Here is a 28,000-nt window from a genome sequence, read left to right as displayed (position 1 = left end):
ATAGTTAACTTTCCACTCTGTATTTACATACAGATGAAGCAACTGCCTCACTACCCCTGTGCCACGTGCAGTCTGGAGCTGACTGAGCACACACGTGGAGCCCAGGGAGCGGGGACAACGAGGCTGCAGCTGGCATGTGTTCACAGGACAGAGGGAGGCCTGAGCAGACTTGCACTGAATCCCACGAGCCAAACACACCGAGGGACAAGGCGGGCTTTATCCTCTAAAGCAGCTGAGGCTGGAAGCATAAACGAATCTCCCTGGGAGAGCAAGTATTTGAAATAGGCTTTCCTAAAGAATGGTTTTCCATTTTAGAAACAGTTTGGCATGTCCAAATACTAAATGTCAAAGCCAAATTAATTTCATGAGAAGCACATATTTTAAATATTACCCCCACCACACTTCATTCTTACAATAAAGTGATTTAAAAAAAAAAAAAAGACAACGTGGGGCAAGCTTTGAGATGAGGTTAAGCCACCTCTTTGGTCACCCCGCATCTCATGTCAGAGTGCCTGGGACCGAGTGCCATCCCCACTTGGGATCCAGGTTCCTGCTAAGGCACCTGGGAGACAGCAGATGGTGACGGCCCAAGTACTTGCGGTCCTGCCACCCCTGTGGGAGACCCAAATGGTCTAGTTTCAGCCTGGCCCAGATCTTGCTCTTGCAGGCATTTGGGGAGCGAACCAGCAGATGGAAGATCTTTCTCTAATGTTCCTTCTCTCTGTCATTGTGCATTTCAAATAAATAAATAAAGCTTAAAAAGCACAGAACTTCTGACCCACTCATAAGATGCAGTGTAGCATACTCGTCAGAATTCCACCAATGAAAAGGCGGGGAATCCTGTGTGGTTACTGATGAGCCACGGAAGACACCTGGGCTGGGCCACTGTGTGTCTGAGGGACATAACGTGCAAAGGCCCACCTGGTTCTGGGGACGTGGGCAGGGCAGGGGCCATCAGTGTGGCCCCCTCCCCCGTGCTCTTCACTCCTCCAGTCCCTGCCGTGGAGCAGGAGGGAGGTGGGGACACAGTGGATTCCAACACTCCACCAACCCCGCTCTCGACCACAGCCTGAGAGTCTCCTGCAGCAGGAGCAGGAGCCGCTGAACTCCAAGGTCACGGAGGGGACGCATAGCAGAAGCTGAGGTCACCAGACCAGGGACGGAAACACTGGGCTAGATGTTTACAAGCCAATGGATGTGGGGAGAAAGATGGGAGGTGGTTACCAGGGAGACGGGCCTGCCAGGCGCTGAAGCAGCAAGAGTCATCCCTGTGGAGGGAGGGACGAGCTGGACACTGGGCCTAGGATGGATGGACACAGAGAAGGACTGAACGCGCAGCAGAGGCACCTGCCACGCCCAGTTCCGGAGGCACCATCGCGCCTCACTGGACGGCAACACCGCAGACAGCTGCTCCCTCAGCACCGTGTTCTTCAGTTTAACCCAGGGACACGCAGCTGACAAGAAGCTCCCCCAAGCCGCTAGCTTTCTTAGAAGGAACACGACAGAGACTGGTGACACCGCATACAGGGTGCCGCCCCGAGGGAACTCTACCCAGTGGCAGGAGGAGCTCTCGCCCGAGCAGCACTGTGTGCTGGGGTGGCCTTTCCACTCTGAATTTCACTTGTACCCCTGGCCCCTGCATGCAGCCTGCGTGCAGCCCAGGGGCCATCTCTCGCTACCCCTCTCCCATATTTCCAGGCACCTCTAATGAAGATCCTCAGCTGGGAAAATGCAAAACCAATTTCTCTTTTACCTTCTATTTCTTTTCCCTCCTATTCTTCTTTCTTCAAGAAATTAGGAATGTCAAGAGAGAAGCAGGAGGGAATACGCTGTAGTAGCACGGAAGAAGCTGACCCCAAAGTAAGTGTTGTGTTCCTGTTTCTTCCACGGGGTTTCACTTCCTGTCTGCAACGTCTTCAGAAGTTCTGCGGCGCACCTGCTGTCTCCTCGGCGCGCTAGAACGGTCTCTCCATCAGAGCCTCCAGCCAGCTGGTGCCGTTCATCAGCTTCGTGGTGGCGATGACATACTCCGTCCCTCCATCCTCCAGCTGGGAGAGAAACCGCAGCGCCGCGATCTCAGCGAAGGTCACACCCCCAAGGAAAAACACCAGCGTGACTCGGTTTTCTCCTGGTTGGCCTAAAATGTGAACATTTCAGAATTAGAAACTATTATTGGTGCGTCTCTTTCCACTTTTTATTTATTTTTAAAAGATTATTTATTTACTTGCAAGTCAGAGTTACACAGAGACAGGAGATCCTGGTCCTTGCTAGCGCACCTGGGAAAGCAGTGGAAGATGGCCCTAGTGCTTGGGCTCCTGCACCCAAGGGGGAGACCTGGATGAAGCTCCTGGCAAACGGCTTTGGCCTGGCTAGTGCTGCCATTTGTGGTTATCTGAGGTGAGAACCAGTGGATGGAAGACTTTCTCTGTCTCCCTCTCTGTGTAACTCTTTCAAAGTAAAATTTTTTTTTTGACAGGCAGAGTGGATAGTGAAAGAGAAAGACAGAGAGAAAGGTCTTCCTTTGTCCTTGGTTCACCCTCCAATGGCCGCTGCGGCCAGCGCACCGTGCTGATCCGAAGCCAGGAGCCAGGTGCTTCTCCTGGTCTCCCATGGGGTGCAGGGCCCAAGCACTTGGGCCATCCACCACTGCACTCCCGGGCCACAGCAGAGAGCTGGCCTGGAAGAGGGGCAACCAGGATAGAATCCGGCGCCCTGACCGGGACTAGAACCTGGGGTGCCGGCGCCGCAAGGCAGAGGATTAGCCTGTTAAGCCACGGCGCCGGCAAAGTAAATAAATAACTTCAACAAGAACCATTCTGTCCTCCACACGGATGAAAAGGCAGATGTGCCTTGGAAGACGCTGCGTCTGAACCTCGCACACACCGATCTGCAGCTCCAGCTCTTCCTAACTGCTGCGTTCCTCCACGCAGAGGCGCGGGTGCTGCTCCCGAGGGAGTGACGTGGTTCTCGCACTTAACGACCGCGAGAGCGGTCCTGGTCCCAAGCGCATGATGCAGCAACCGCACGACACACCCAGCGCGCCACGCCAGGCCGCCACTCACGTTTCTTCTGCAGCCCTGTGGGCAGGGGCTGCCGCTCCTCGAAGTGGGGCCCCGGGAGCATGCGGAGGACCTCCTCGATGCTGCGCCAGCCAGGCCGCGACAGCAGCTGGGCCAGCCGCACGCTGAGCGGCGCGTAACCGCTGTACACGTAGGATATGTCGGTAGGGTTCTGTTAAAGAAACAAACGGAAGCTCAGAGACTTGGAGACAGAGACTCGGAACTGCGGCTGTTTGGGCAGTCCAGAATTACTGATCTGTATTTGAAGGCAGAGATACAAAGCCTGTCCCCCTCCACACACACACGCACACGCACACATGCACACGCACACTGTGCTTGCTCCAATTCGCTCCACTCCAGCTGCGCGGTTCTCGGCAGCCAGAGCTTCCCTTTTGAGTCCAGAGCCGAGCAGTCAGCCCCAGGTTCTGCACATGAAAACCTGCCCTTCTGCTTGGCAAGAAACTCCCTGGGGGTAACGGAGCGCACCCTCCCCGAGGAGCAGCATGCACGACCTTTGAACCCAGCACTGTACTTTTAGGGTCCTTTGGGCTTTTCTCCTACAGAAGTGCTTGTAGGCCCTAAGACAGCGGACAGAGTGAAAACACATGAACTGAAACACTGTATGGAATGGCAAAAGGCCGGAAACAACCTCAACCTCTGTTAAATCCTAAGCTATATCCTCACAACTACTAAGTAGCCAGCAACTAAAAAGAAATAAGAAGGAGAAGGGGGAGACCACAGGAAATCTTCAAGACCCCGTAAGCGGTGGGGAAGTTGAAGACAACCGGAGGCTGTCCAGCGGGGCTGGGTCTGTGGGCCCCTGGGCCCCTGGCAGATGTCCGGGGCAGCAGGCACACGCCGAGGCTGGGAGGCGGGCATCCTCCCCACTGCAGCATCCCGTCCCGTAGGGGTGAGCCGGTGCTTCTAACCACATCTTCAAGCTAGTCGCAATTTCCCACCCAGAATTCGCAGAGGGGGCTGAGCCCACCCAAGAGGAGTTGGGCTGTCTCCAAGAGACTCCCACTGTCTCCCTGGCCCCAGGCCAATCAGCATACACAGTGAGGGTGCCCGTCCACTGGGCACCTCCACAGAAACACCCAATGAGAAGACAGTAAAGCCTTCAAGACCCCGGCACTCCCTGAGACCCAGCGTCCTGCGCAGGCGTGCATCTGCTCTCCTCTGACGGGACGCTTCACTGTCACTTTGCAAAACACAAATAAAGTCTCTGCTTTTTCGCAAAGTGTCTCCCAGCTTTTTAATTCCATACTAAGCTGAGGAAAAGAACCCACCAACTTGCTCCGGGAACCACTGTCCCCTCCGGGACCAGTAACACAACCCAAACCAGCAAGAAGGGACTTCAAAAAGTTGGTGGAAAATGAAATTTGGGGCCAGCGCTGTGGTGTAGCAGGTAAAGCTGCCGCCTGCAGCACCAGCATCCCATACAGGCACTGCTCCACCTCTGATCCAGCTCCCTGCTAATGTGCCTGGGAAAGCAGCAGGAGATGGCCCAAGCGCTCGAGCCCCTGCACCCAGAAGCAGCTCCTGGCTCCTGTCTTGGGCCTGACTCAGCCCTGGCCAGTGTGGTCAGTAGGGGAGTGCACCAGCGAATGGAACCTTCTCTCTCTCTGCCTCTGCCTCTCTGTAACTCTGCCTCTTATAAATAAGTAGGAAACAGAAAGAAAATGAAATTCAACAAGTTCATTTTGGGGCAGTAAAAAATTGAAACCCATGCAGTTTTTTCATATGTATTTTCCACAAATTTTACTTATTTAAGAGGAAGAGAGAGAGAAAGTGAGAGGGAGACAGATGTACTCTGAGCGCGCTCTCATCTACTGGCTCATTCCCCCAAATGCTCCCTGTGCTGGCTAGGACTGGCCAAAGCTCAAGGTGGGAACTCAACTCAGGTCTTCCACCCAGGTGCCAGGACCCGCTATCTCAGCCATCACTGCCGCCTCGCAGGGTCGGCATTCGCAGGAGCTGGAGCCAGGAGCCGGAGCCGGGGAGTGAACCCAGGAACAACAATGTGAGACACAGGTTTTTTTTTCTTTTTGACAGGCAGAGTGGACAGTGAGAGAGAGAGAGACAGAGAGAAAGGTCTTCCTTTGCCGTTGGTTCACCCTCCAATGGCCGCCGCGGTAGGCGCGCTGCGGCCGGCGCATCGCGCTGATCCGATGGCAGGAGCCAGGTGCTTCTCCTGGTCTCCCATGGGGTGCAGGGCCCAAGGACCTGGGCCATCCTCCACTGCACTCCCTGGCCATAGCAGAGAGCTGGCCTGGAAGAGGGGCAACCGGGACAGGATCGGTGCCCCGACCGGGACTAGAACCCGGTGTGCTGGTGCCGCAAGGCGGAGGATTAGCCTGTTGACCCATGGCGCTGGCCGAGACACAGGTTTTAACAGGCATCTTAACTACTAGGCTACATGTCCAGCCTTCTGTGAAGTTGAAGTTCTTGAAGCTCCCTCATATATTATGGACATAATGAAACAGAAACTAAGGGTACTATCGCTTTCAGGGAGAAAAAATTTAATTTTGCTATTGAAAGAGGAGACTGTCAAGTTATGAACCTTTATTTCCTTTATGACAAACCAAAAAGAAAAAGAAATCTAGAAACTTGCACCATTTGTGTAAAAATGTTTGTATATGTACACCACCTTTCTGGAAAGAGACTGAAAACTGGCTACAATGGTTGGCTCCCAGAACCAGGGTTCACTGTGGCAGGAAACTGACTTTTCAAAAGCTGCCTACCTCGCCTTACTCAAGCCACCTTGCTTGATTGTGGACGGGAGCCGGACATCTGCCACCTTCCCAGGCTCTGGGCCCAGCAGGCTGCAGGCTGTACTCGCCCCTTCCCAGGCTCTGGGCTCGGCAGGCTGCAGGCTGCACTCGCCCCTTCCCAGGCTCTGGGCTCGGCAGGCTGCAGGCTGCACTCGCCCCTTCCCAGGCTCTGGGCTCGGCAAGCTGCAGGCTGCACTCGGCCCCTTCCCAGACTCTGGGCTTCCTCTCTGACCCTGCGGAGGGCAGCTGGGTGCCCTGACCAGTGGCTCCTCATCCCTGGTTCTGCCTGCTGACTCTACACTGCTCCTCTCCAATTCCAGCAGAGGCTCGGGAACACCTCCCTGCCCTTTGGGCCTGGGCTGGCGAGGGCTCTCCACCACACCGGCAGTAGTCCCACCCTGACCACATCTACATTCTGTTCTCAAGACACCCAGTCTGAGAACATTCTCCTGCCTGCTGGGATTCTGATGGATACAACACATGAATGCACGCCTTTCACAACACGTTAGGAAGCTCTTTGTACAAAGTAAGGCAGGTGTCACAGGGAGTCAGGTAACGGAGAGCAGCCTTACTTGCTCATTGACGTCATCCATCCAGAGGCGCAGCGTCTTCCGGATGGTCGGGTAGTTGTTCCTGCCTCCCGTCTGCGGTCTCAGCAGGCCGGCCTTTTCCAGGTTGTGCAAGGTCAGTATGTGCTCGTAGCCGTAAGTCTACAAAAGATTCCATTTGGCCTTGATGTCAGATCAGGAAAAGCATTTCTGCAATTTTTTAAAATATTTATTTATTTGAAAGAGTTACAGAGAAAAGAGAGTGAGATCTTCTATCCACTGGTTCATTCCCTGGATGGCTACAATGGCCAGAGCTGTGCCAGTTTGAAGCCTCAGGAGCCGGGGTTTCTTTCTGGTATCCCCAGGGGTGCAGGGGCCCAAGCATGTGGGCCATCCTCTGCTGCTTTCCCAGGCCATTAGCAGGGAGCTGGAGCAGAAATGGAGCACCTGGCACTCGAAAGCCAGCGTCTGTATGTGTTGCCATCATCACGGGTGGTGGCTTTACCGGCCACGCCACAGCGCCGGCCCTGCCCAAAGGGCACCTCTGACAAATCCGCTTGTATTCCACGTACACTACTGAAGTCCAGCCATGACCGCCAGTGCACACAGCAGACAGGGCAGAGGACGAAACTTGTCCTAACGTGCCCGTTACTGTGAACCCAGCTCACGGCTGCAAGAGTGATTAACACTTTCAAAGTCAGTACTAAGACAGCATCAAGTAAACTCCAGCACATTTATACACGGGGTATAATTAGGTCAAAAACAAATAAGGCAGACCTACACTTCCTGATAGGAAAGACTTCTAGATATAGTCTTAAGAACAAAAGAGGTAATGTTTGCATAGTTGGATTTTGTATCTGCTGAAAAGCGTAACAGCAGCCACCACTTTCTACAAGGGACAGGCGCTGGTGCAGGGGCTGAGATGTCCCACATGGACTCCTAGCGTTCCAGTCCCAGCCCCGCCCCCAGGCCCAGTGCCCTGCTAATGCACATCCAGATGACGGCTCGAACGCCTGGGCCCCTGCCACCCGGGCTGGAGGCCCAGGTGCAGTCTGGCTCCTGGATTTACTTGGCCCAGCCCTGGCTGTTGCAGTCATTTGAGGAAGTGAACTAGCTGATGGAAGAGCTCTTTCCAAATGTCCAACTGTCTGTCACTTTCTCTCTTTCAAAAGAAAATAAACAGGCCGGCGCCACGGCTCAATAGGCTAATCCTCCACCTGGGGCGCCGGCACCCCGGGTTCTAGTCCCGGTCAGGGCGCCGGATTCTGTCCCGGTTGATCCTCTTCCAGTCCAGCTCTCTGCTGTGGCCTGGGAGCGCAGTGGGCCCTGTACCCACATGGGAGACCAGGAGAGGCACCTGGCTCCCGACTTCAGACCAGCGCGGTGTGCCGGCCGCAGCGGCCATTGGAGGGTGAACCAACGGAAAAGGAAGACCTTTCTCTCTCTCTCTCTCTCACTGTCCACTCTGCCTGTCAAAAAATAAAAGAAAATAAACAAAAACGTGAAGAAAAGAAGAGTATCTAGGAGCTGGGCACCGCTCTGATCAAGCGCTTTACTCACGTTAACTCTGCCATCTGTGTTACGACCCCATGAGTGGGCAGCACTGTTAGGTCCCTTTCACGCATGCCACCCAGCTCACAGCTCATAAGGAGCAGAGCTGGGCCTGGACTCAGCCATTCCCACTTGGTGTCTGTGTGTGTAAACTTTCTTCGTGTAGAGATGCAAACAAGGGCGTCTGGAAGTGGCTGACGCTGGTGACCTCTGGGGAGAGAATTGGGGGTGTCGCAGAGCACAGAGACGTTCCCATCTTGCTCCAGGTGCTTCTGCATTGTTTGAATTGTGTGTGATGAGGATGCACCTTATGTAAACTTGGAAAACGGTAAAAATAAAAACTAATGTTTAATTTTAATGACGGTGTACTCGGGGAAGGCACTGTGGTGAAGCAGGTAAAGTCACCTCCTGCAGTGCTGGCATCCCACCTGGTGCCAGTTCGCATCCCAGCTGTGCTACTTCCCATCCAGCAACAGAGGATGGCCCAAGTGCTTGGGCCTCTGCACCCATGTAGGAGACTTGGAAGAAGCTCCTGGCTCCTCGCTTCAGATTGGCCCAGCTCCAGCTATTGGGGCCTTTTGGGGAGTGAACCAGTGGATGCAGGACCTCTCCCCCCACGCCTCTGCTCTCTGTATCTCTGTCTGTCAAATAAATACATAAATCTTAAAAAATAATAGTAATAATAATGTGCTTAAACACTGCCTCTGATAGCGTCAAACAGAGGAGACACTTTGTAAATAACGGTGGGCTTTCCCTGTTACGAATACAGACTCAGTGTAGGTCAGCCTGCTACGGAACGGTTACAGAGACTTGGAACAGCTCTCTTTCTGCAGCTTAGGACCACGCTGTCAAGAGCATGGCACTAGACCCAAGTTGCCTGAGTCTTATTTATGAGCTGGGTGACTGTGGATGACTTAACAAGTCTGTGCCTCAGTTTTTTCATCCATAAAATGGGGACAGTGACGGTATCTAACTTGTAGGGATGTCATGAGGATAAACAAATGTATACACGCAAACCTCTTCCAAAAGACCCTGACATGCAGTAAATGCTCAGTAAAGGTTTGCCACTGTTGTTAACCTGCGGAACAAGAACAGACTTCAGAACAATTACTCTGGTATGACAACAATTAAAGGCAGTGGTAGCGATGCCACATTAGTTTTGTGAAGTATTTTTATCTTTAAGCACCTTTATTTTTTTAAAAAGTGCTTTCCCTCTTGGCAAGTTAATCATTTACACTGACCTGGAGAATTTCTCGTTTGTAATAATCCAGAACTTTCTGTTTGAGTCCACTATTGCACACGGACTGCAGGCAAACCAGCCTTAACACCTTGACCAACGGATGCTTCTGGGCGATGCAGTCCTCGATGTAGCTGTTGGCCTGAAGCAGAGACGCACGTGAACTCAGCATCTGCTCTGTGACTTGAGAACTCCAGGCTGATTAATTTCCAGGAGAACGGCTCGGTATTGTCTCCTCCTTCCCTACCCTGTGCCACGCACTCCAGCGGTCACCCAGGAGCCAGGGCAGTTGCGCCACTGGTCAGCCCCAAGGCTGTCTCTGAGGACAACCTACTGAGAGGCTGCCCAGGGCCAAGTCTACCTCAGGAACGCCAGGAACTTATTCAGCACTAAGCAACAGGAATATTTTTAGAAGCTGGGAATTTTCATAAGTGAATAATGAAAAATTTATTAACAGAACTGAATATTTAAGGAATTATGAGACAAAAAGCAAATATCTCAATTTCTCCATTATTCCCCTTTAAGAGCTTTGACTTTAGGGGCTGGGTCTCATCTCCACCCAGTGCAGAAGGCGTCATGAAAAGAAATGTGAAATATCCATTCCTTGACAAAATCTGCATTTTTACCTTTTGCATTTGCTCTTAAAAATATTTATGCAAGCCATGAGAATCACAGCAGTTCTTTTCTGGCTATGATATTATGTTTGATAAGCTTTCAACTATTTGTTAGAATAGTTTTATTGCCTACATACCTTATCAGTATCTATTCCAGACATAAACTCCTGTTCCACTGTTAATTTATCAAAGAAGTCTTCAGAAGCTAAAATATAACAAGCAAATTTTCAACTTAGAAATTAAATAAATGTAATCTGAGTCAGGTGCTTTCACACACAGAGCATGGTTAAGAAATAAGATGTGTAAAAATGAAAGCGAGCGAAGGCCAGACCATCCCGAAGAGAATCTTCTAAGAAGCATGGACAACCCCAGAATGCTGAACTCCTAACCTTCGTCAGATGCAGCTGACAACGGGCACCCTGAGGATCTGAACACAGACCTCAGCATTCTGTAGACCGAGCCCCGCTCAGCGGAAGTGCTTGTCACTTTCATCATCAGACCCAATCTAGCTTCAATTGTTTGCCATTTCTATTAATGTGAAAAGTGATTTTCCAGCATTATGTTTTATTTAAGAATTGAAGCACACTTCATAAACAGGGCACTGAACAGTCTCCCACTCAGCTTTGCCAGCCCTGTGTTTAAATGAACAAATGCCCGTGTTTGGCTTAATACACCTCTTTGGATTTCTTTCCAAATACTCAACATATGCTCTTGTACTAAGAAAGTTTTCAAGAGGGAAAAACCCAACCACACTGCTATAATTAAGTAACACTTTACAACCAGAAAAAAGTTAGACCAAAAATTAACTAATTTCATCTTACTTTGGGCAAACTCCTGGACAAATTTTTCATCTGTATCCCAAGTATTTTGTCATATGGTTACTAATGAAAACATTGAGTTGAAAACAAATGGAACGTTCTTAACTATGAACATGCGCCCGGCTCCCTCATGTTGCAAATCCTATGAGATGGTAACCCAGGGCTGACTTTGCCAAGGCCGGCTCCTGGCGCTGCCAACCGAGGCCCGGCCCTGCAGTACTCACTGGTGACATCTTTGATCAGCTCCGCAATTGAGGTGTGGTTTGCCAGGGAGCCTCTTGCCGCCTGCATGTGTGGCAGCTGGGAGACGAACTGCTTGATCTCCCCCACGGTCTTGGCGTTGTGTCGCTCCTGGAATGGGCAGACAGGCCACGCTGTTAGGTAGGGAAGAGATTCCACTTTGAGCTTTAATGTTTTTTTTTCTTTTAAGATTTATTTACTTATTTGAAAGAGTTACAGAGACAGAGGGACAGATACAGAGAGATCTTCCAGCCTCTGGTTCGCTACCAAACAGCACCAACAGCTGGGGCTGGGCCAGGCTGAAGCCAGGAGCCTGGAACTCCATCCGGGGCTTCTGTGTGGGGTAGCAGGGACCCACGTACTCTGGCCATCCTCTGCTGCTTTCCCAGGCGCACAAGCAGGAAGCTGGAGAGGAAGCAGGGCATCTGGGCACTGAATCGGAGCCCGTGTGGGCGGCAGCATCCCAGGCGGCGGCTTAACCCATTCTGAGGATGCTCCGTTTACATTACTGTGAAAGAATGTCCTACCCAGCTCCACACGGTCTAGAAAACCAGAAACGGGGCCGGCGCCGCGGCTCACTAGGCTAAGCCTCCACCTTGTGGCGCCGGCACACCGGGTTCTAGTCCCGGTTGGGGCACCGATCCTGTCCCGGTTGCCCCTCTTCCAGGCCAGCTCTCTGCTGTGGCCAGGGAGTGCAGTGGAGGATGGCCCAAGTGCTTGAGCCCTGCACCCCATGGGAGACCAGGAGAAGCACCTGGCTCCTGCCTTCGGATCAGTGCGGTGCGCCGGCCGCAGTGGCCATTGGAGGGTGAACCAACGGCAAAAGGAAGACCTTTCTCTCTGTCTCTCTCTCACTGTCCACTCTGCCTGTCAAAAAAAAAAAAAGAAAGAAAGAAAAGAAAAGAAAAACAGAAACGGTACGCACAGCAGCCCTCTGTACCTGCAGGCTTAACCAGCTTCAGACAGAAAATACTTGGAGAAAAACAGACGTTTTGTGCTTGTCATTATTCTCTAAGCAATAAGTAGCATTTACACTGTATGAGAGGTCTTTGAAAAGTTCATGGGAAAATCATACCACATTGTAGTCCTGTTTCTCCAGGATTGGGACGCATCCTTATATTTTGTATTATAAGTAACCTAGAGATGATTTAAAGTATACAGGAAGGGAGAGGCATCGGCCTAGCGTCTCTGCTCCACGCCAGGTCCCGGCTCGCTGCTCACGCACACCCTGGGTGGCTCAGGTGGTGGGGTCCTTGCCACTCACATGGGAGACCTGGACTGAGTTCCAGATGCCTGGTTCAGCCTGGCCCAGACCTGGCTCTTGTGTGTATTTGGGGAGTGAATCCGTGGATTTTAAATAAATCTTTGCCTTTTAAATAAATTAAATTAAATTAAATTAAATTAGAATTTTAAAGTATATAAGAAGATGCACACAAGTTATATGCAGGCACTGCCCCATTTATCTGAGGGACTTGAGCATCCCAGATTCTGGTACCCGCAGGATCCTGGAAGCGACCGCCCACTGCCCATGGACACCGCGGGGTATGAGCAGCGACAGACGGGCTCCTGGTGCCTGTCTCCCATGTGAGCACTTCACACGACAAGCGCCGACGACTGCCTTTGCTTCGTGCTGCCCACCCCCTGTGTCAGTATCTTGTGAGTGTCAGTGGAGGCCAGCACTAGCTAAATCACATAAATTCTGAGTAAAAACTAAGATGAAGAAGTCACATTGTGTGCAGAGGGGAGTAAACAGGACAACTCCTGTGTGACAGAATAGAGCCTTTCTGCTCTCAGTCTTGATTTCAGCCCACGAGCAAAGGGAACCCAGCAAAGTGATAAGAAGATCTGTGGGGTAAAATTTAATAATTTAAATCAAAGGTAACTTTGGAAATACAGAAATCAGGGGCTGGCATGATGGTGTAGTGGGTTAAGCCACTGCCTGCAACAGCAGCATCCCAGATGGGCACTAGTTTGAGTCCTGACTCCTTCACTTCCGATCCAGCTCCCTGCTAATGGCCTGAGACAGCAGCAGACGATGGCCTAAGTGCTTGGCCCCTGCACCCACATGGGAGCTCTGGATGAAGCTCCTGGCTTCTGCCTGGCCCAGCCCTGGCCATTGGGACCATTTGGGGAGTGGACCAGCAGATAGAAGATCTCTCTGTGTGTATCTCTCTCTGTAACTTTGCCTTTCTAATAAATAAAATAACTCTTAAAAAAGGAGGGGGGCTCTGATGCTGTGGTGTGGCAGGTAAAGCCGCTGCCTGCGATGCCTGCTTCCCATATGGCACCAGTTCGGGTCCCGGCTGCTCCACTTCTGATCCAGCTCTCTGCTACGGTCTGGGAAAGCACTACTAGAAGATGGCTCAAGTCCTTGGGCCCCTGCACCTGCGTGGGAGACCCAGAAGCTCCTGGCTCCTGGGTTTTACATCAGCACAGCTCCGGCCACTGTGGCCATCTGGGGAGTCAACCAGCAGATGGAAGACCTCTCTCTCTCTCTCTGCCTCTCTGTAACTCCGCCTTTCAAATAAAATAAATCTTAAAAACAAAATAAAATAAAGGGAGGCAGGATGCCAGTGCTGCAGTATAGTAGGTTAAGCCTTCTCCTGAGGCACTGGCATCCCATATGGGAGCTGGTTCTTGTCCTGGATGCTCCTCTTCCGATCCAGCTCTCTGAAGTGTTCTGGGAAAGCAGTAGAAGATGGCCCAAGTGCTTGGGCTTCTGCACCCAAGTAAGAGACCAGGAGAAGCACCTGGCTCCTGGCTTTGGATTGGTCCAGCTCCGGCATTTGCAGCCACCTGGGGAGTAAACCAGTGGATGGAAAACCCTTCTCTGTCTCTTCATCTCTCTGCCTATAACCCTCTCAAATAAAATAAATAAAAATCTTTTTTTTTAAAAAAAGACATAGGCCAGCACCGCGGCTCACTAGGCTAATCCTCCGCCTGCAGCACCGGCACTCCGAGTTCTAGTCCTGGTTGCCCCTCTTCCAGTCCAGCTCTCTGCTGTGGCCCGGGAAGGCAGTGGAGGTTGGCCCAAGTGCTTGGGCCCTGCACCCGCGTGGGAGACCAGGAGGAAGCACCTGGCTCCTGGCTTCGGATCGGTGCAGCGTGCTGGCCATAGCGGCCAGTTGGGGGGTGAACCAACGGAAGGAAGATCTTTCTCTCTGTTTCTCTCTCACTAACTCTGCCTGTCAAAAAAAATAAAAAGAAAAGGGAAAAAAAAAAAAAAAGAAAGCAATCATAACTATGATAACTCCTACTAAAGTAAAATCATACACTCAGTCAAAAATCAGTTTTCAAAAAACTCTCTCAGTTCACGCTTCCAGCCCAAATACCCAGTCGGTCATGTTGCTGAGTCCCTGTGTTTCAAAAGGGAGCTTAACACACCAAGAACTGAGCACGGGCAAGTGGAGGCAGGAAGGCGCTAACGAAGCCGCGACTTCAGAGCGCTGGGCTGCGGGGATTTCATCCCATTATCACCTGCCAGTCTCGTGGGAAGGACTCGGAGTCAGCACCACGAATCCAAGCCCTACTACACAGGATCTGCTATTTATCGCACAGCTGGCTGCTGCTTTGGCAACGAAGGAAATAATTTAAAAGAAGATAAAGTGTTTAAGATGAAAGCTTGTAAACTGCAAATACTTGTGTCCCCATGTCTCCCCAAAATGGAGGAAAAACTTAGCATAACACCTTTTATCATGGGTCTAGGAACACCTTTTATCATGGGTCTAGGAACACCTTTTATCATGGTCTAGGAACACCTTTTATCATGGGTCTAGGAACACCTTTTATCATGGTCTAGGAAAGACTTGAAGAGAGAGAAAATGAGGTGGGCCTTAAGCTGGCAGCTAAGATGTCGGCTGGGGGTCGTGTTGTGGTGCAGCAGGTTAAGCTGCCATTTGGGACACCCAGATCCCACACTGTAGATCCAGTGTGAGTCTTGGTTTCCTTGTTTTCTGCTAATGCATGTGGAAGACAATAGGTGATGGATCAAGTATGCAGGTGCCTACCACCTACATGGGAGCCTGGGACTGAACTTGGGCTTCTGACTTTGGCCAAGCCCACTCCTGGTTGTTGTGGGCATTTGGAGAGTGCTCCAGCACATTAAAGATCTCTCTCCCTGTCACTCTGCATCACTCTGCCTTTCACAGTAATTAACATTATAAAGGAGGGGGCAGTGTTGTAGCCCAGTGGGCCAGGCTGCCACGGGAACGCCTGGGCTCAGTCCTGGCTACTCTGCTCTTCTTCAAGGTTTTAACTAATTTATTTCCCTAAAAGGCAGAGTAACAGAGAGAGAGAGTGAGAGAAAGAAAGTTATCTTCCATCTGTTGGTTCACTTCCCAGATGGCCAAATAGCCAGGTCTGGGCCAGGCTGAAGCCAGGACCCAGGAATTGCATTCTAATCTCCAAGGTGGGTGACAGGGGCCTAAGTACTTGGGCCATCCTCTGCTGCTTTCCCAGGCCATTAGCAGGAAGCTGGATGGGAAGTGGAGCAGCCCAGATTTGAATAAGCACTTGGGATGCCAGCGTCATAAACAGCAGCCTCCCTGCACCACAGTGCCGGCTCCTCCCTCTATGCTTCTGATCCAGCTTGGTGCTCATGCTCCTGGGAGGCAGCAGGTGATGTCCCAAGAACTTGGGTTCCTGCCACCCACGTGGGAAACTCAGATGCAGTTACTGGCTCCTGACTTCAACCTGGCTGTTGTGGACATTTGGGAAGTGAATACGTGGATGAAAGATCTCTGTCACTCTACCTTTTCAAATAAATCAATCTTTAAAAAAATGATTTCGGGTAAGACAGCTGCATCCCACATCAGAGTCGCTGGGGTCAATCCCCAGGTCTAGCTCTTGACTTCAGCTTCCTGCGAAAGCACTCGCTGGGAGGCAGTGATGATGGCTCAAGTGACTGGGTTCTTGCTACCCACATAGGAGATTTGGATTGAGTTCCTGGCTCCCAGCTCCTGCTCCAGCCCTGGCCCAGGCCCAGCCACTGCAGGCATCTGGGGAGTGAACCAGCAGATGGGGTGTTCTCTCTGTGTTCCTGTCTCTGCTCCTCTGCTGTGGTGTAGGGGGTAAAGCTGCTGCTTACAATGCTGGCATCCCATGTGGGTGTCAGTGCGTATCCCAGCTGCTCCACTTCTGATGCAGATCCCGCCTAATGGCCTAGGACAAGCAGGGGAAGATGACCCCAGGTGTGTGAGCCCGATAGACCTGGATGAAACTCCCGGCTCCAGGCTTCGCCCTGGCCCAGTGCTGGTCATTGCAGCCATCTGGGGAGCAAAGCAGCGGATGGAAGATCTCTCTCTCTCTGTCTCTCCCTGTCTGCAACTCTTTCAAAGTAAATAAATAAATCTCAAAATCTGAATAATCCACAAAAAGGAAAAGAAAAAAGCAAACCGCGGGGCCTCCCCCGGTGGCCTCTGCAGCTACAGCAAAGCCCTGCCTGGCCGGGTGCTCCGAGCTCCGCTCCCAGGCTGCCTCACCTCGAAGGCCGCCGAGATGACCTTTGCCTTCTTGCTGAGCACCGAGCCCACCGCGTTGAAGTTCCTGTCCCGGATCTCGGCGTAGAGCTCCTCGGCAGAATTCAGCTGCAGCTTCTTCGCCTCGGCGGGGAGGTCCTTGCCATCGCCCTGCTTCTTGGGGGCGAACTTCTCGGGCGGCAGCTTGACGTAACCTGGCAACAGCGGGAGGGAGCAGCTTGGCGTGCGGCACAGAACGTGCAGCTCAGGAGAGGAGGTGGGGCGCTGGAGCCTCTGCCTGCCCGTGCCTTTTTCACGTCCTTTGGGGCTTCTACAGAAACCACGGCAGCAGCACCCAGGTCCTAAACTTTGACTCGGATTAGGCCACCTTTCCAGTCAAAAACCTTGCAGGCTCTCGCCGCTGTCTCTCAGGAAATGCCCCATTGGTGGGTCACGACATCACGCTGCTGGGTTTTAAGTCCCATTTAAAAGACAACTCAATAGCGACAGACACAGCAGGGGAAATGCCATCATACACCACACAGGCTAAGAGAAGCTGCTCTTTAAAGAAATAAACCCTTTGCTTCGGTGTTGTGCACACATGCACATCAAGGTGCATGATACATTTCACTCTGTGGGTTGCAGTCCAAAACAGTACGAAAGCCACTCTAGAACAAAGATTGCAAACCATGGCCTCAGGGCCAAATCCCACCCACTGCCTATTTTTATACATAAAGTTGATTGGCCCAGGCCATGGCCACTCTTTGTGTATCAGGTGCAGCTACTTCCATACTACAATGGCAGAGGCAAGGGGATTGCTCTGTGCAACCTGCTCTGAATAACACACAGAAGCCTAAAATATTTATTTTCTTGATCTTCACAGAATCAATTGTTTCCCCCCGCACACCTAGAATAAGCTCCCACATGTACCAGTGCCTTAAAATGTCAGCACCTTCTGACCCAGAACATCCTGCATTAGAAGCCGGTGTGGCCAAGCTGCCACTTGTGACTGGTGTCCCACACGGGAGCAGCAGTGCTGGTCGTGGTTGCGCTGCTTCCAATCCAGCTTTCTGCCAACGTCCCAGGGAAAGCAGCACAGGATGGATGAAGTGCTTGGGCCTCTGCTGTCCATGTGGAAGACCCCAACGGGGTTCCTGGCTCCTGACTTCCTGTTGCAGCCATTTGAGGAATGAACTAGCAAATGTCACTCTGCATTTCAAATAAGTAAGTAAATCTAAAAAAAAAAAAAAAAAACTGCAGAGGCCGGCGCTGTGGCGTAGTGGGTAAAGCCCCTACCTGCAATGCCGGCATCCCAAATGGGTGCCAGTTTGAGTCCTGGCTGCTCCACTTCCAATCCAACTCTCTGCTATGGCCTAGGAAAGCAGTAGAAGATGGCTCAAACCCTTGGGCCCCTGCACCCGCATGGGAGACCAGGAAGAAGCTCCTGGCTCCTGGCTTCAGACTGGCGCAGCTCCGGCCGTTGTGGCGGCCAATTGAGGAGAGAACCAGCGGATGGAAGACCTCTCTCTCTCTCTCTGCCTCTGCCTCTGCCTCTCCTTCTCTCTGTGTATAACTCTGACTTTCAAATAAATAAATAAATCTTTTAAAAAAAATACTGCATCAGGTTATGTAGGGAAAGAAAGTAATTGGATCTCTGAAACAAATCTCACGTTATGGCTAGCTTTATAACCACAAAAACAAAACAAGCTAAAATGCTCCACATTAGGGAAATGACTACAAACCAGACCACAATAGACACAGTGGATTTTAACGTAAGTAATAAATTATGCATATGTGGGGAAATGCCCATTATCCTACCAAGTGAAAAATGAAGTTCAAAACTATTTATACAACCTGATTCCATGTTCTTAAAAATTTACTTGAGAGGCAGAGAGTGAGCAAGACAGACAGAGAATGCCCATCTGCTGGTTCAGTCCCCAAGTGCCCCCAGTGGCGGGGCTGAGTCTGGCTGGAGCCAGGAGCCAGGACCCTCATCCAGGTCTTCTGCATGGGTGGCAGGAACCCAATTACCTGAGCCATCACTGCTGCCTCCCAGGGTCTCATTAGCAGGAAGCTGGAGTCATAAGCTGGAGTTGGGACTTGAACCCCGGTCCTCCAATGTGGGACATGGATGTCTTAACCAGCAGGCCAAATGTCCATCCCTGAGGGAAGGAGGCCTGGTGGACAGGGCACGGTAGGGTCTGTGGTGAGCTGGGGGCAGGACAGCTCCCCTGGGCACCTGATGCCTCATGGGCACATGGCCTCGGGGCTGCCAAGCTGCTAATATTTTTAAAGATTTGGCATAAATCAGAATTATTAAAAATTTCTCAATTTATAAATGGTGACACCAATGAACATCACGTGGGCCCAAACCAAACAGAGTGCACTTGTGACCTCTGACCTCATAAGCCTCCAAGCCCGGACTCCAGGGGCCTTCTGAGCCTCCGCTCGGTGACCCCAGGCTCCTGCCTCAGCCTTTTCCCCAGAGCGTTTCCCCATCTGTGCTCTCTGCTCCGGCAAGCGGCTGCCTGGTGGCCCATGTCCCCCGTGGCAGCGCCTCCGAAGAAAGTTGCTCTACTTTCCAAATCCAGGCAGACGCTGCCTCTTCCACCGCGCCATGGGATCTGCAGTGCTGCCCGTGCCAACCCTCGGCCTCTGCCAGCAGGGGCCCTGCACTGCCCCGGGCCCCGAACGCCTGGCCAGCCCTTGGGTCCCCGACTGAGCAGTGTGCAAACCAGGCCAGCATGTTTATGTTTGTAAGTCCTCTCTGATTTGCCTGAGAAGGAAGCGCCTTCTGCCAGGGTCACTGGGGGCACGGCCACGTGCTCTCCCTGCAGGGTTTCACTCCCAGGGTCCTGTGTGCTCTCTCTGTACAAGTGCACCACGTGCGTAGTCTGGACTACACAGGCACACCAGTGTACACGTAACACTTACAAATAAGTGTGGTTACAGGGTCTTGTGTCCCACATTTATTATTCTAATGGCTCCATGTATTTTATTATGTCCTCAACTTCTGGATAATTTATAAAGTGGCAAGACAAATTTTTACACAAAATCTGTGATCTCCTTTTCCAGATTCCTAAAGGGACATTCCTGGGCTCCGGACTCTCGGGCCAAGAGGTGGGAAAGTCTTAAGGTTGCCAAATTGCTTCCGAAACGGCTCCTATTAACCCGCACTTGGCAGTCATCACGAAAGCTGGCTCTCTGGCTTCACAGAGGGGGGCCGCCACGCGCCACCCACCAGCGGGAGCGGAGTCCCTACTCACTGTTCTGAATGCCGTAAATTTCGTCGATGAGTCCTTCGTACGTAAGCTGAGTGGCGAGAGGTGTTAATAAGTCCACGTTCCGGTCAAGCAGCAGCAGGTTATCAAAAACAGGGAATACTGAATTTTGGCTTCCGGTGAACTCTCTCTTCATCCGGATCATCATGTTGGCCACTTGCTGGAAAGAAAACACGGGATCAGCTGGGGCCCTCTGGGAACTAGCAGACTACAGGATTTTACTAAACAAAAGGAGACGAGCCGGGGAGAGCAGGACGGCAAGAAAGCCACGGCTACGGAGGAGCACTTGGGGCGGGCCGCCGGCTCCAACGCTGCAGCCAACGCGGCTGCTGCTTCCCAGTACAGCATAAAATCTGACACTGTGTGTTCTTGTCACTGGGAGCAGTTTTTCTACAGTTTTCCAAAGTCACTGCAAACACTGCATTAACAATGAGCCATCTTTCTCCACCGATCGACACGTGACCTCAGTTCATGCATGTTTCTGCTGAATGGAACCGGACTTAGAGCACGCTGCCCGTTCATTCCCGTCCCGCTCTCCACCAGCAGCCATGTCACCCGGGGCTGGACGGAGCTTCTCCAGCACCTGTGTTAGCCCCAAAAGGACAGTGACGTCACCATGTGCGGGAACATGCGGCGGCACTTCAGCGCTATGCCCGGGGGCCATTTTAATGAGCAAAATCAACAACAAGCACAGCTGTGTGCAAACTGTGACACTGGGTTCACCGGGTTGGGGACTTGTCCACAGTCTGAAAGGGCAAACAGGAGGCAGAGGGGCTCCAATCCTCACCACCTGGCCTGGCCGCAAAGCCCTGTGAGCGCTGATCCAGGTGCTGGAAGTTCACCTAGGCCAGAGGGCACATTCTCGGACAGAGACTTCGAGAACAGAGAGGCTCTGCTGTGTGTCAGAGGTTCCCACTGGGCCTCGTCTGGGAAGAAAGCAGCAGGTTCTCACCCGAGCGCAGTCTCCTTTCCCAAAGATCTGGGGGATGGTTCCGTACAGAGCTTGCAGGGTCATCAGCCCCTTGGCCGCGTGGTACAGGCTCGTCTGGTCGCCGTCCAGGTAGCACTCCTGCAGGGTAGGAGGACACAGGCTGGTACTGTTGGGCCGCCGGGTTCTGCCCCAACACTGCATCATTTCCATTCTTCCCCACGCTGCTGGGGACCCAAGTCCACTTCACAAGGCTGCCGTCTGAGGTCTCAGCCACGCAAGCAGCTTCCTCGGGCAGCGCTTCTGGAAAAGAAGTGTTCACCTGCGCGCCCACTCTTCTGAGTTTAAAACCTCTTAGATAGGGACAGGCGCTGCGGTGTAACTGGTAAAGCCACCGCCAAAGACACCGGCTTCCCATTTGGGCACTGGTTCGTGTCCCCAATGCTGCACTTCTGATCCAGCTCCCCGCTGATGGCCTGGGAAAGCAGCACAGGATGGCCCAAGTGCTGGGGTCCTTGCCACCCATGTGGGAGACCTGGAAGGAGCTCCTAGTTTCTGGCTTTGGATCAGTGCAGCTCTGGCCATTGTGGCCAATTGGGGAGTGAACCAGCAGATAAAAGACCTCTCTCTCTCTCTGTCTTTGTCTCTCTGTAACTCTGCCTTTCAAATAAATAAATAAATCTTTAACAAAAAACTATGCAGGGTGATCAAAATACTCCAAAATCAGTGAGTGGTGACAGCTGCACAACTCTGCAAATACACTAAAAACTACTGAAGTGCACACTTTAAAGAAATGGATTTTATGCTATGTGAAATGCAATAAAGCTATTTTTTTTTTTTAGAAATGTCACTTCTTTTATTTATTTTTATTTTTTATTTTATTTTTTGACAGGCAGAGTGGACAGTGAGAGAGAGAGACAGAGAGAAAGGTCTTCCTTTTGCCGTTGGTTCACCCTCCAATGGCTGCCGCAGCTGGTGTGCTGCAGCAGGCACACCGTGCTGATCCGAAGGCAGGAGCCAGGTGCTTATCCTGGTCTCCCATGGGGTGCAGGGCCCAAGCACCTGGGCCATCCTCCACTGCCTTCCCGGGCCACAGCAGAGAGCTGGCCTGGAAGAGGGACAACCGGGACAGAATCTGGTGCCCGGACCAGGACCAGAACCAGGTGTGCCGGCGCCACGAGGTGGAGGATTAGCCTGTTGACCCACGGCGCCGGCCAAGCTATTGTTTTAAAAACTTAACTACTTTTAAAGGAAAATGTCTACATAAAAAAACAGTAAAAAGTTAAAAGACCATAGACTAGGAGAAGATATCTGCAACTTTTATAGCCCATAATGATTAATATTCAAAATATAAAGAATTTTCGGGGCCAGTGTTGTGGCACAGGGGTTAAGCTGCTGCTTGCAATACTGGCTTCCCATACCCAAGTGCCAGTGCCAGTCCCAGCCTTCTGCTGACGCTCCTGGGAAAGCAGCAGAAATGGCTCATGCGCTTCAGTCCCTGCCACTCACGTGGAAGACCTGGATGAAGTTCCTGTCTCCTGGCTTCAGCCAGGCCCAGTACCGGCTGTTGCTGCCAACTGGGGAGTGAACCAGCAGATGGAAGATCTCTCTCTCTCTCTCTCTCTCTCTGCCTCTCCTTCTCTCTGTCACTCTGCCTTTTAAATAAATACATAAATCTTAAGAAAAAAATAATTTTCGGCCGGCACCATGGCTCACTTGGCTAATCCTCTGCCTGTGGCGTCAGCACACCGGGTTCTAGTCCCGGTTGAGGCGCCGGATTCTGTCCTGGTTGCTCCTCTTCCAGTCCAGATCTCTGCTGTGGCCCAGGAAGGCAGTGGAGGATGGCCCAAGTGCTTGGGCCCTGTACCCACATGGAAGACCAGGAGGAAACACCTGGCCACTGGCTTTGGATCGGCGCAGCGCTGGCCATAGCGGCCATTTGTGGGGTGAACCAATGGAAGGAAGACCTTTCTCTCTGTGTCTCTCTTTCTTTTTTATTTTTTAAATTTTTGACAGGCAGAGTGGACAGTGAGAGAGAGAAACAGAGAGAAAGATCTTCCTTTGCCGTTGGTTCACCCTCCAATGGCTGCCACAACCGGTGCGCTGCAGCCAGCGCAGTGCGCTGATCCAAAGGCAGGAGCCAGGTGCTTATCCTGGTCTCCCATGGGGTGCAGGACCCAAGCACTTGGGCCATCCTCCACTGCACTCCCTGGCCATAGCAGAGAGCTGGCCTGGAAGAGGGGCAACCAGGACAGAATCCAGCACCCCGACCAGGACTAGAACCTGGTGTGCCGGCGCCGCTATGCGGAGGATTAGCCTGTTGAGCCACGGCGCTGGTCTCTGTCTTTCTCTTTCACTAACTATGCCTGTCAAAAAGAAGAAAAAGAAAAAATAATTTTCAAGAAGAAAAAATGGCCAAATAAATGAAGTCATTTGCTTGTTCAGACAATAGGAACACTCAGCCTCACAGCAATCACAGAATCTGACTTCAAACAGTTTTGTGACACTTCCACACCCACCAGTTTTGTAACAGTTAGGGTCTGACGTCAGGAACAGGACAGACTTACTTTGAAGGCGCCCTCTGACTCCATGGATAAGAGATCCCCATCGAATGGGATGAGATCTAAGCTGTACTCCTCCCTGTGAATAAAAGAGCCCAGGACACCCAGGTCCTTCAACCGCTGTTCGCACAGCAAGCTCCGGCGTGGCACGAACAAGATGTGGAAGTCTCTGGCTGGGCCACGTCTGTCTTCGCTGCAAGGGAAACACAGTCCTTACTGCACGGGCTCCTCGGAGGCGCGCTCTAGTTTGCTTACTTCACCCCCACTGCCTGGCACCCAGCAGGCACCACCTGAGTGCTGGCTGGTACGCCTGTGGCCTCTGACTCTCAGACCCAAAGCAGGACAGCTGCTGCTCCCTCGCCACGCCCACCAAGGAGAGCAGCGCTCAGTCACAGCCCGCACTTCCAGCGCTCTCGCTAAGCATGGATGGGGCACGAAGGCTCCGAGGCTCACTGACATAGGCTATGTGTGTCTTACTGAAAACAAGCAGTTCTTCACCCAAACCGATGCAGCCACACAGCCTCCCATGTGCATGGAAGACCACCCCAGCTCCCACCTTGACTCCCCTTGACAGTGAGCTGCCAAAAATTGTCTGTATGCTTGTAAGATTTTAGGGGCCCCATCGATCAGTTGCACCAGAGTGCAGACTGCAGACCAAACTTCCTTTGAAGACCGGATGCTATATTAAATTTTAATCAGCCCTCATTTTGCTTATGCAATTCATATATAATTCATTAAAATATATTGAAAAATAACCATTAGAGCTTTGTTGTTGTTTTTTTTTTTTTTTTCTTTTTTTAAATCAGAGTCCTTTTTATTGATATAGGTTCAAATTTCCAGCTCAGGACACAGAAGCTATTATAAGAATCGATCTAATTTCTCTTAGACCAAAATGAGCTCTAAGATACCTGAGCACATTTTCAGCGATGATATCCATTAATTCTAGCCGGGGTCTGACAAAGAAAATAATATTCTTGACATCAGCTGCTGGCAAACGACTTCCTTTAAGTGTGAACATTTTTTCTACTTCATGTTCCTAGGAAAACATATACAGAAAAAATTAACAAAAACCTGAAGTTGACTTGGCATTTCCAAACTCAGAAAATTATAAACATTTCCAATCAAATGCATATTAGCATTTTATTACTCAAATTTAGAATCCCCCCCCCAAGCCGGCACTGTGGCATAGTGAGTAAAGCTGCCATCTGCACTGCCGGCATCCCACATGTTTGCTGGTTTGAATCCCAGCTGTTCCACTTCCAATCCAGCTCCCTGTTAATGCATCTGGGAAAACAGTGGAGGATGGCCCAAGCGCTTGGGCCCATGCACCCACACAGGAGATCTGGAAGCTCCTGGCTCCTGGCTTCAGATCAGCTCAGCTCCAGCCTTTGCAGCCATTTGGGGAGTGAAGCAGCAGATGGCAGAGCTCCAACTCTTCCAAATAAGTGAAAGAAATCTTTAAAAAAATGTAGTTCCCCCCAAACCAAATATGAAGGTACTTTGAAAAATTTGTGGAAAACAGAATTAAAAGATAAGCTTATTTTGGTAAAAAAAAAAAAAAAAAATTTGAAATTCTCGTGTACAAAGGTCTTCACAAAGTTTTCAGAGGAGATGGCATGGTATAGCCAGTCCAGCCACTACTGACATCACGGGCACCACTGGCATTCTGTATCAGAGCACTGGTTTGAGTCTTGGCTGCTCTGCTTCTGATCCAGCTCCCTGCTATGGCCTGGAAAAGCAGCGGAAATTGGCCCATGGCCCAAGTGCTTAGGTCCCTGCACCCACGTGGGAGACCTGGATGAAGCTCTTGGCTTTGATCTGGCTCCACCCTGGCAGTTGCAGCCACTTGGGGAGCGCACTAGTGGATGGAAGATCTCTTTCTCTGTCTCTCCCTGCCTGTCGCTCTGCCTTTGACATAAATAAAACAAAACCTTTTAAAAAGTTTATAGATGGGGCTGGCGCTGTGGCACAGTGGGTTAACGCCCTGGCCTGAAGTGCCAGCATCCCATACGGGTACCAGTTTGAGACCCGAGACCCAGCTGCTCCACTTCCAAACCAGCTCTCTGCTGTGGGCTGGGAAAGCAGTATATGATGGCCCAAATCCTTGGGCCCCTGCATCCGCGTGGAAGACCCAGAAGCTCCTGGCTCCTGGCTTTGGATCGGCACAGCTCCAGCCATTGCAGTCAATTGGGGAGTGAACCATCAAATGGAAGACCTCTCTCTCTCTCTCTCTCTCTCTCTCTCTGCCTCTCCTCTCTGTGTAACTCTGACTTTCAAATAAATAAATAAATCTTAAAAAAAAAAAAAAAGTGGGTTAAAGCCCCAGGCTGCAGCACCAGCATCCCATATGGGCGCTGGTTCGAGTCCTGGCTGCTCCACTTCCGATCCAGCTCTCTGCTGTGGCCTGGGAAAGCAGTAGAAGATGGCCCAAGTCCTTGGGCCCCTGCACCTGCATGGGAGACCTGGAAGAAGCTCCTGGCTTCGGATTGGCGCAGCTCCAGCCGTGCGGCCAACTCGGGAGTGAACCAGCGAATGGAAGACCTCTCTCTTTCTCTCTGGCTCTACCTCTCTCTATAACTCTTTCAAATAAATAAAATAAATCTAACAAAAAAGTTTATGGAAAATGCTATTACAAAAAAAAATTTTTGGGTTTCAAAAATTTCTTGCACCAAAATAAATTTATCTTTTAATTCCTCTTTCCATGAATTTCTGAAGAGCTTCTATGCATAAAAGACAAAATTTCAGGATAATGTCACTATTGGTGCACCAGCATTCAAATGACTGTCATTCAATAATCTATCAAAGACACCAGGTAATGGTCACACATTAGAATGCTAGAACAGCATAGACCACTGAACGGAAAATGTCAATCACACAACAGATTCGGTGTTTTGTTTATTCTTCTGAGAGGCAGAGAGAGACAGAGCTCTTGCCTGCTGGTTCACTCCCCAAGGCCTGCGACAGCAGAAGCCAGGAGACAGGAATTCAACCCAGGCCTCCCACCAGGGTGGCAGGAACCCAACCCCCTGAGCCATCACCACTGCCTTCCAGGGTCTGCATCATCGCCAGGCGGGGTCAGGAGCAGAGCCGAGTGCTGCAGTCAGGCGCCCTGATATGGGGTGCAGGTGTCGACCGCGACGCCAAACGCCTGCCCCGCACACAGCGTTCACGCAAACAGCTGTGCAAGCCACATACTCAGGTACTGCTAACGTGCACAATTACAATCCCGGAACGAACCCCAGAGAGCTCACTCACCTTCAGTAGTGAGTACTGTGCAATCAGGCCAAACGGTCCTGTTAAGTACTCATCCCAAACTATTGCCTGTGAGAGGGGAGAAACATTGTCGTTACAGCCAATCTCGGGAATTTCAGTAACACCAACACAAAACAGCGGTTCTGCACAGCAGGAGTATTTACTTCAAACTCTTGAGTCAAAAACTGCACTGGGCTCTGATCATATCATTAAGGACCAAGGAAAAGCAGCTCTAGGAGCAAGTCAGGCTCCTGCAGCCCTAGGGAAGCTCCCACAGGAAGAACTACAGTTTGTTGTGTAGCTGTCACTATCTGATGAAACTATATGGGAGGCGGTGCCCTGGCTCACTTGGTTAACCCTCCACCTGCGGCCCCAGCATCCCATATGGGCACTGGATTCTGTCCCGGTTGCCCCTCTTCCAGTCCAGCTCTCTGCTGTGGCCTGGGAGAGCAGTGGAGGATGGCCCAAGTGCTTGGGCCCTGCACCCCATGGGAGACCAGGAGGAAGCACCTGGCTCCTATTTGGGGAGTGAACCTACGGAAGGAAGACCTTTCTCTCTGTCACTCTCTCACTGTCTGTAGCTCTACCTGTCAAATGAATAAATAAAATCTTAAAAAGAAGAAGAAGAAACCCTACGGGGAAATGTCAGTGACAGCACCATCAATCTTACTTGACAGGCGGCCTCGGGGTTTCAGTACCTGTCCAGGTCCCTGGATCTCAGGAACGCACTGACAGGGAGCCAAAGCCCCAGCCTGCGACTTCTGGATACCAGACCATAGCTCCGGGGCCGCCTGGGTATCTCTACGCTACACTCCAGCATCACGCCTTTTTTAACTGAAAAACCTTAAACAGCTGGAAACCGACATTCAGTTGAAAGATAACGGGGATTTCTGTGCACAGAGGAAGCAACATTTTGCAGAACTTGAATTCACAGCCAGGACGCGACCCACGGTTTTAGATTCCTGTGACATCTGCGGAGTTTAAACTGCACCCCTACGGTTTAGCCTGCTTTATGCGCTCCACCTCCTGTCTCCCCAGGCCTGGTTCCTGAGGCTCCCGGCCGCACCGCCGGGTTCTCGGGGAGACGGGTAAATCCGCAAGAAGGGGAACACCGCTTCGGTCCCGTGAAGCCCCGGGCTCCAGCTCTGAGCTTCCTGACTCAGGGGGGCCAGGCTAGAGCCCCACCGTGTGTGCACGGAGGCTGCGGGTGTCGGTGCTTCAGGGGGCGCCCGGCGCCGGCACGGCCTCGAGCCTGGGGGACCTGGGGGACCTGGGGGCCTCGGGCCTGGGGGGCCTCGGGCCTCGCGCGGGCTCCAATCCGCTTCTGCAGACCCGCATGCCCCGCGGCTGCGGCTCCGTCCGCGGTGTCAAAACGCCGGCTGTGGCCCAGGCTCTCTCCGCTTCGCACGCGGCGCGGGGAACAGGACGCTGGGGCTCCTTTCTCCGCAAGCCCGCGGGGGACCTCGGGCGCCGCGAGCCCAGGCGGTCAGGGACCGGCCCGAGGGCGGCGCCGCTGCCTCTGGCCCCTCACCTTGCTTCCCGCGCACTTGTCCAGGAACTCGCGCAGCTCGCGGCGCACTGCCTCGCGCAGCACGTTCAGGTTCACTCGCCCGTAGGACAGGTGCGCCGCCATGTTCCCCCCGCCCCGCCCCCGACTCCAGCGGCGTCGGTCCCCTCAGTG

The 28,000-nt window shown here is 51.9% G+C and overlaps 1 protein-coding gene across 1 annotated transcript; it reads right to left on the bottom strand.

Moving 5' to 3' along the window:
* Position 1: 1 nt before the first annotated feature.
* VPS33A (VPS33A core subunit of CORVET and HOPS complexes) lies at positions 2 to 27,966 on the bottom strand. The gene is made up of 13 exons (XM_062181920.1): positions 27,851 to 27,966; positions 26,323 to 26,388; positions 23,976 to 24,103; positions 23,074 to 23,260; positions 20,531 to 20,647; positions 19,564 to 19,738; positions 16,322 to 16,512; positions 10,826 to 10,952; positions 9,921 to 9,988; positions 9,174 to 9,311; positions 6,406 to 6,543; positions 3,063 to 3,231; positions 2 to 2,137 (listed from the first exon to the last, which is right to left on the bottom strand). Exons 1-13 carry the CDS (start codon positions 27,950 to 27,952, stop codon positions 1,956 to 1,958), a joined length of 1,788 nt encoding a protein of 595 aa, XP_062037904.1. The 5' UTR covers positions 27,953 to 27,966; the 3' UTR covers positions 2 to 1,955.
* Positions 27,967 to 28,000: the final 34 nt, after the last annotated feature.

This window comes from Lepus europaeus, chromosome 23 (genome assembly GCF_033115175.1).
Source record: "Lepus europaeus isolate LE1 chromosome 23, mLepTim1.pri, whole genome shotgun sequence".
Classification (NCBI taxonomy): Eukaryota; Metazoa; Chordata; class Mammalia; order Lagomorpha; family Leporidae; genus Lepus; species Lepus europaeus.
The sequence above is the reverse complement of the archived record's forward strand: the minus strand, read 5'-3'. Positions and strand labels throughout refer to the sequence as shown.

Bases quoted from the DNA above. Each gene is read 5' to 3' on its own strand.
- VPS33A (XM_062181920.1), bottom strand. From the start codon at position 27,952: ATGGCGGCGCACCTGTCCTACGGGCGAGTGAACCTGAACGTGCTGCGC. The intron at 9,312-9,920 runs GTATGTAGGCAA...TCTCTGCTTCAG, and splicing joins CTGGAATAGATACTGATAAG to GCCAACAGCTACATCGAGGA. The intron at 2,138-3,062 runs GTGAGTGGCGGC...TTCACATTTTAG, and splicing joins CACAGGGCTGCAGAAGAAAC to GCCAACCAGGAGAAAACCGA.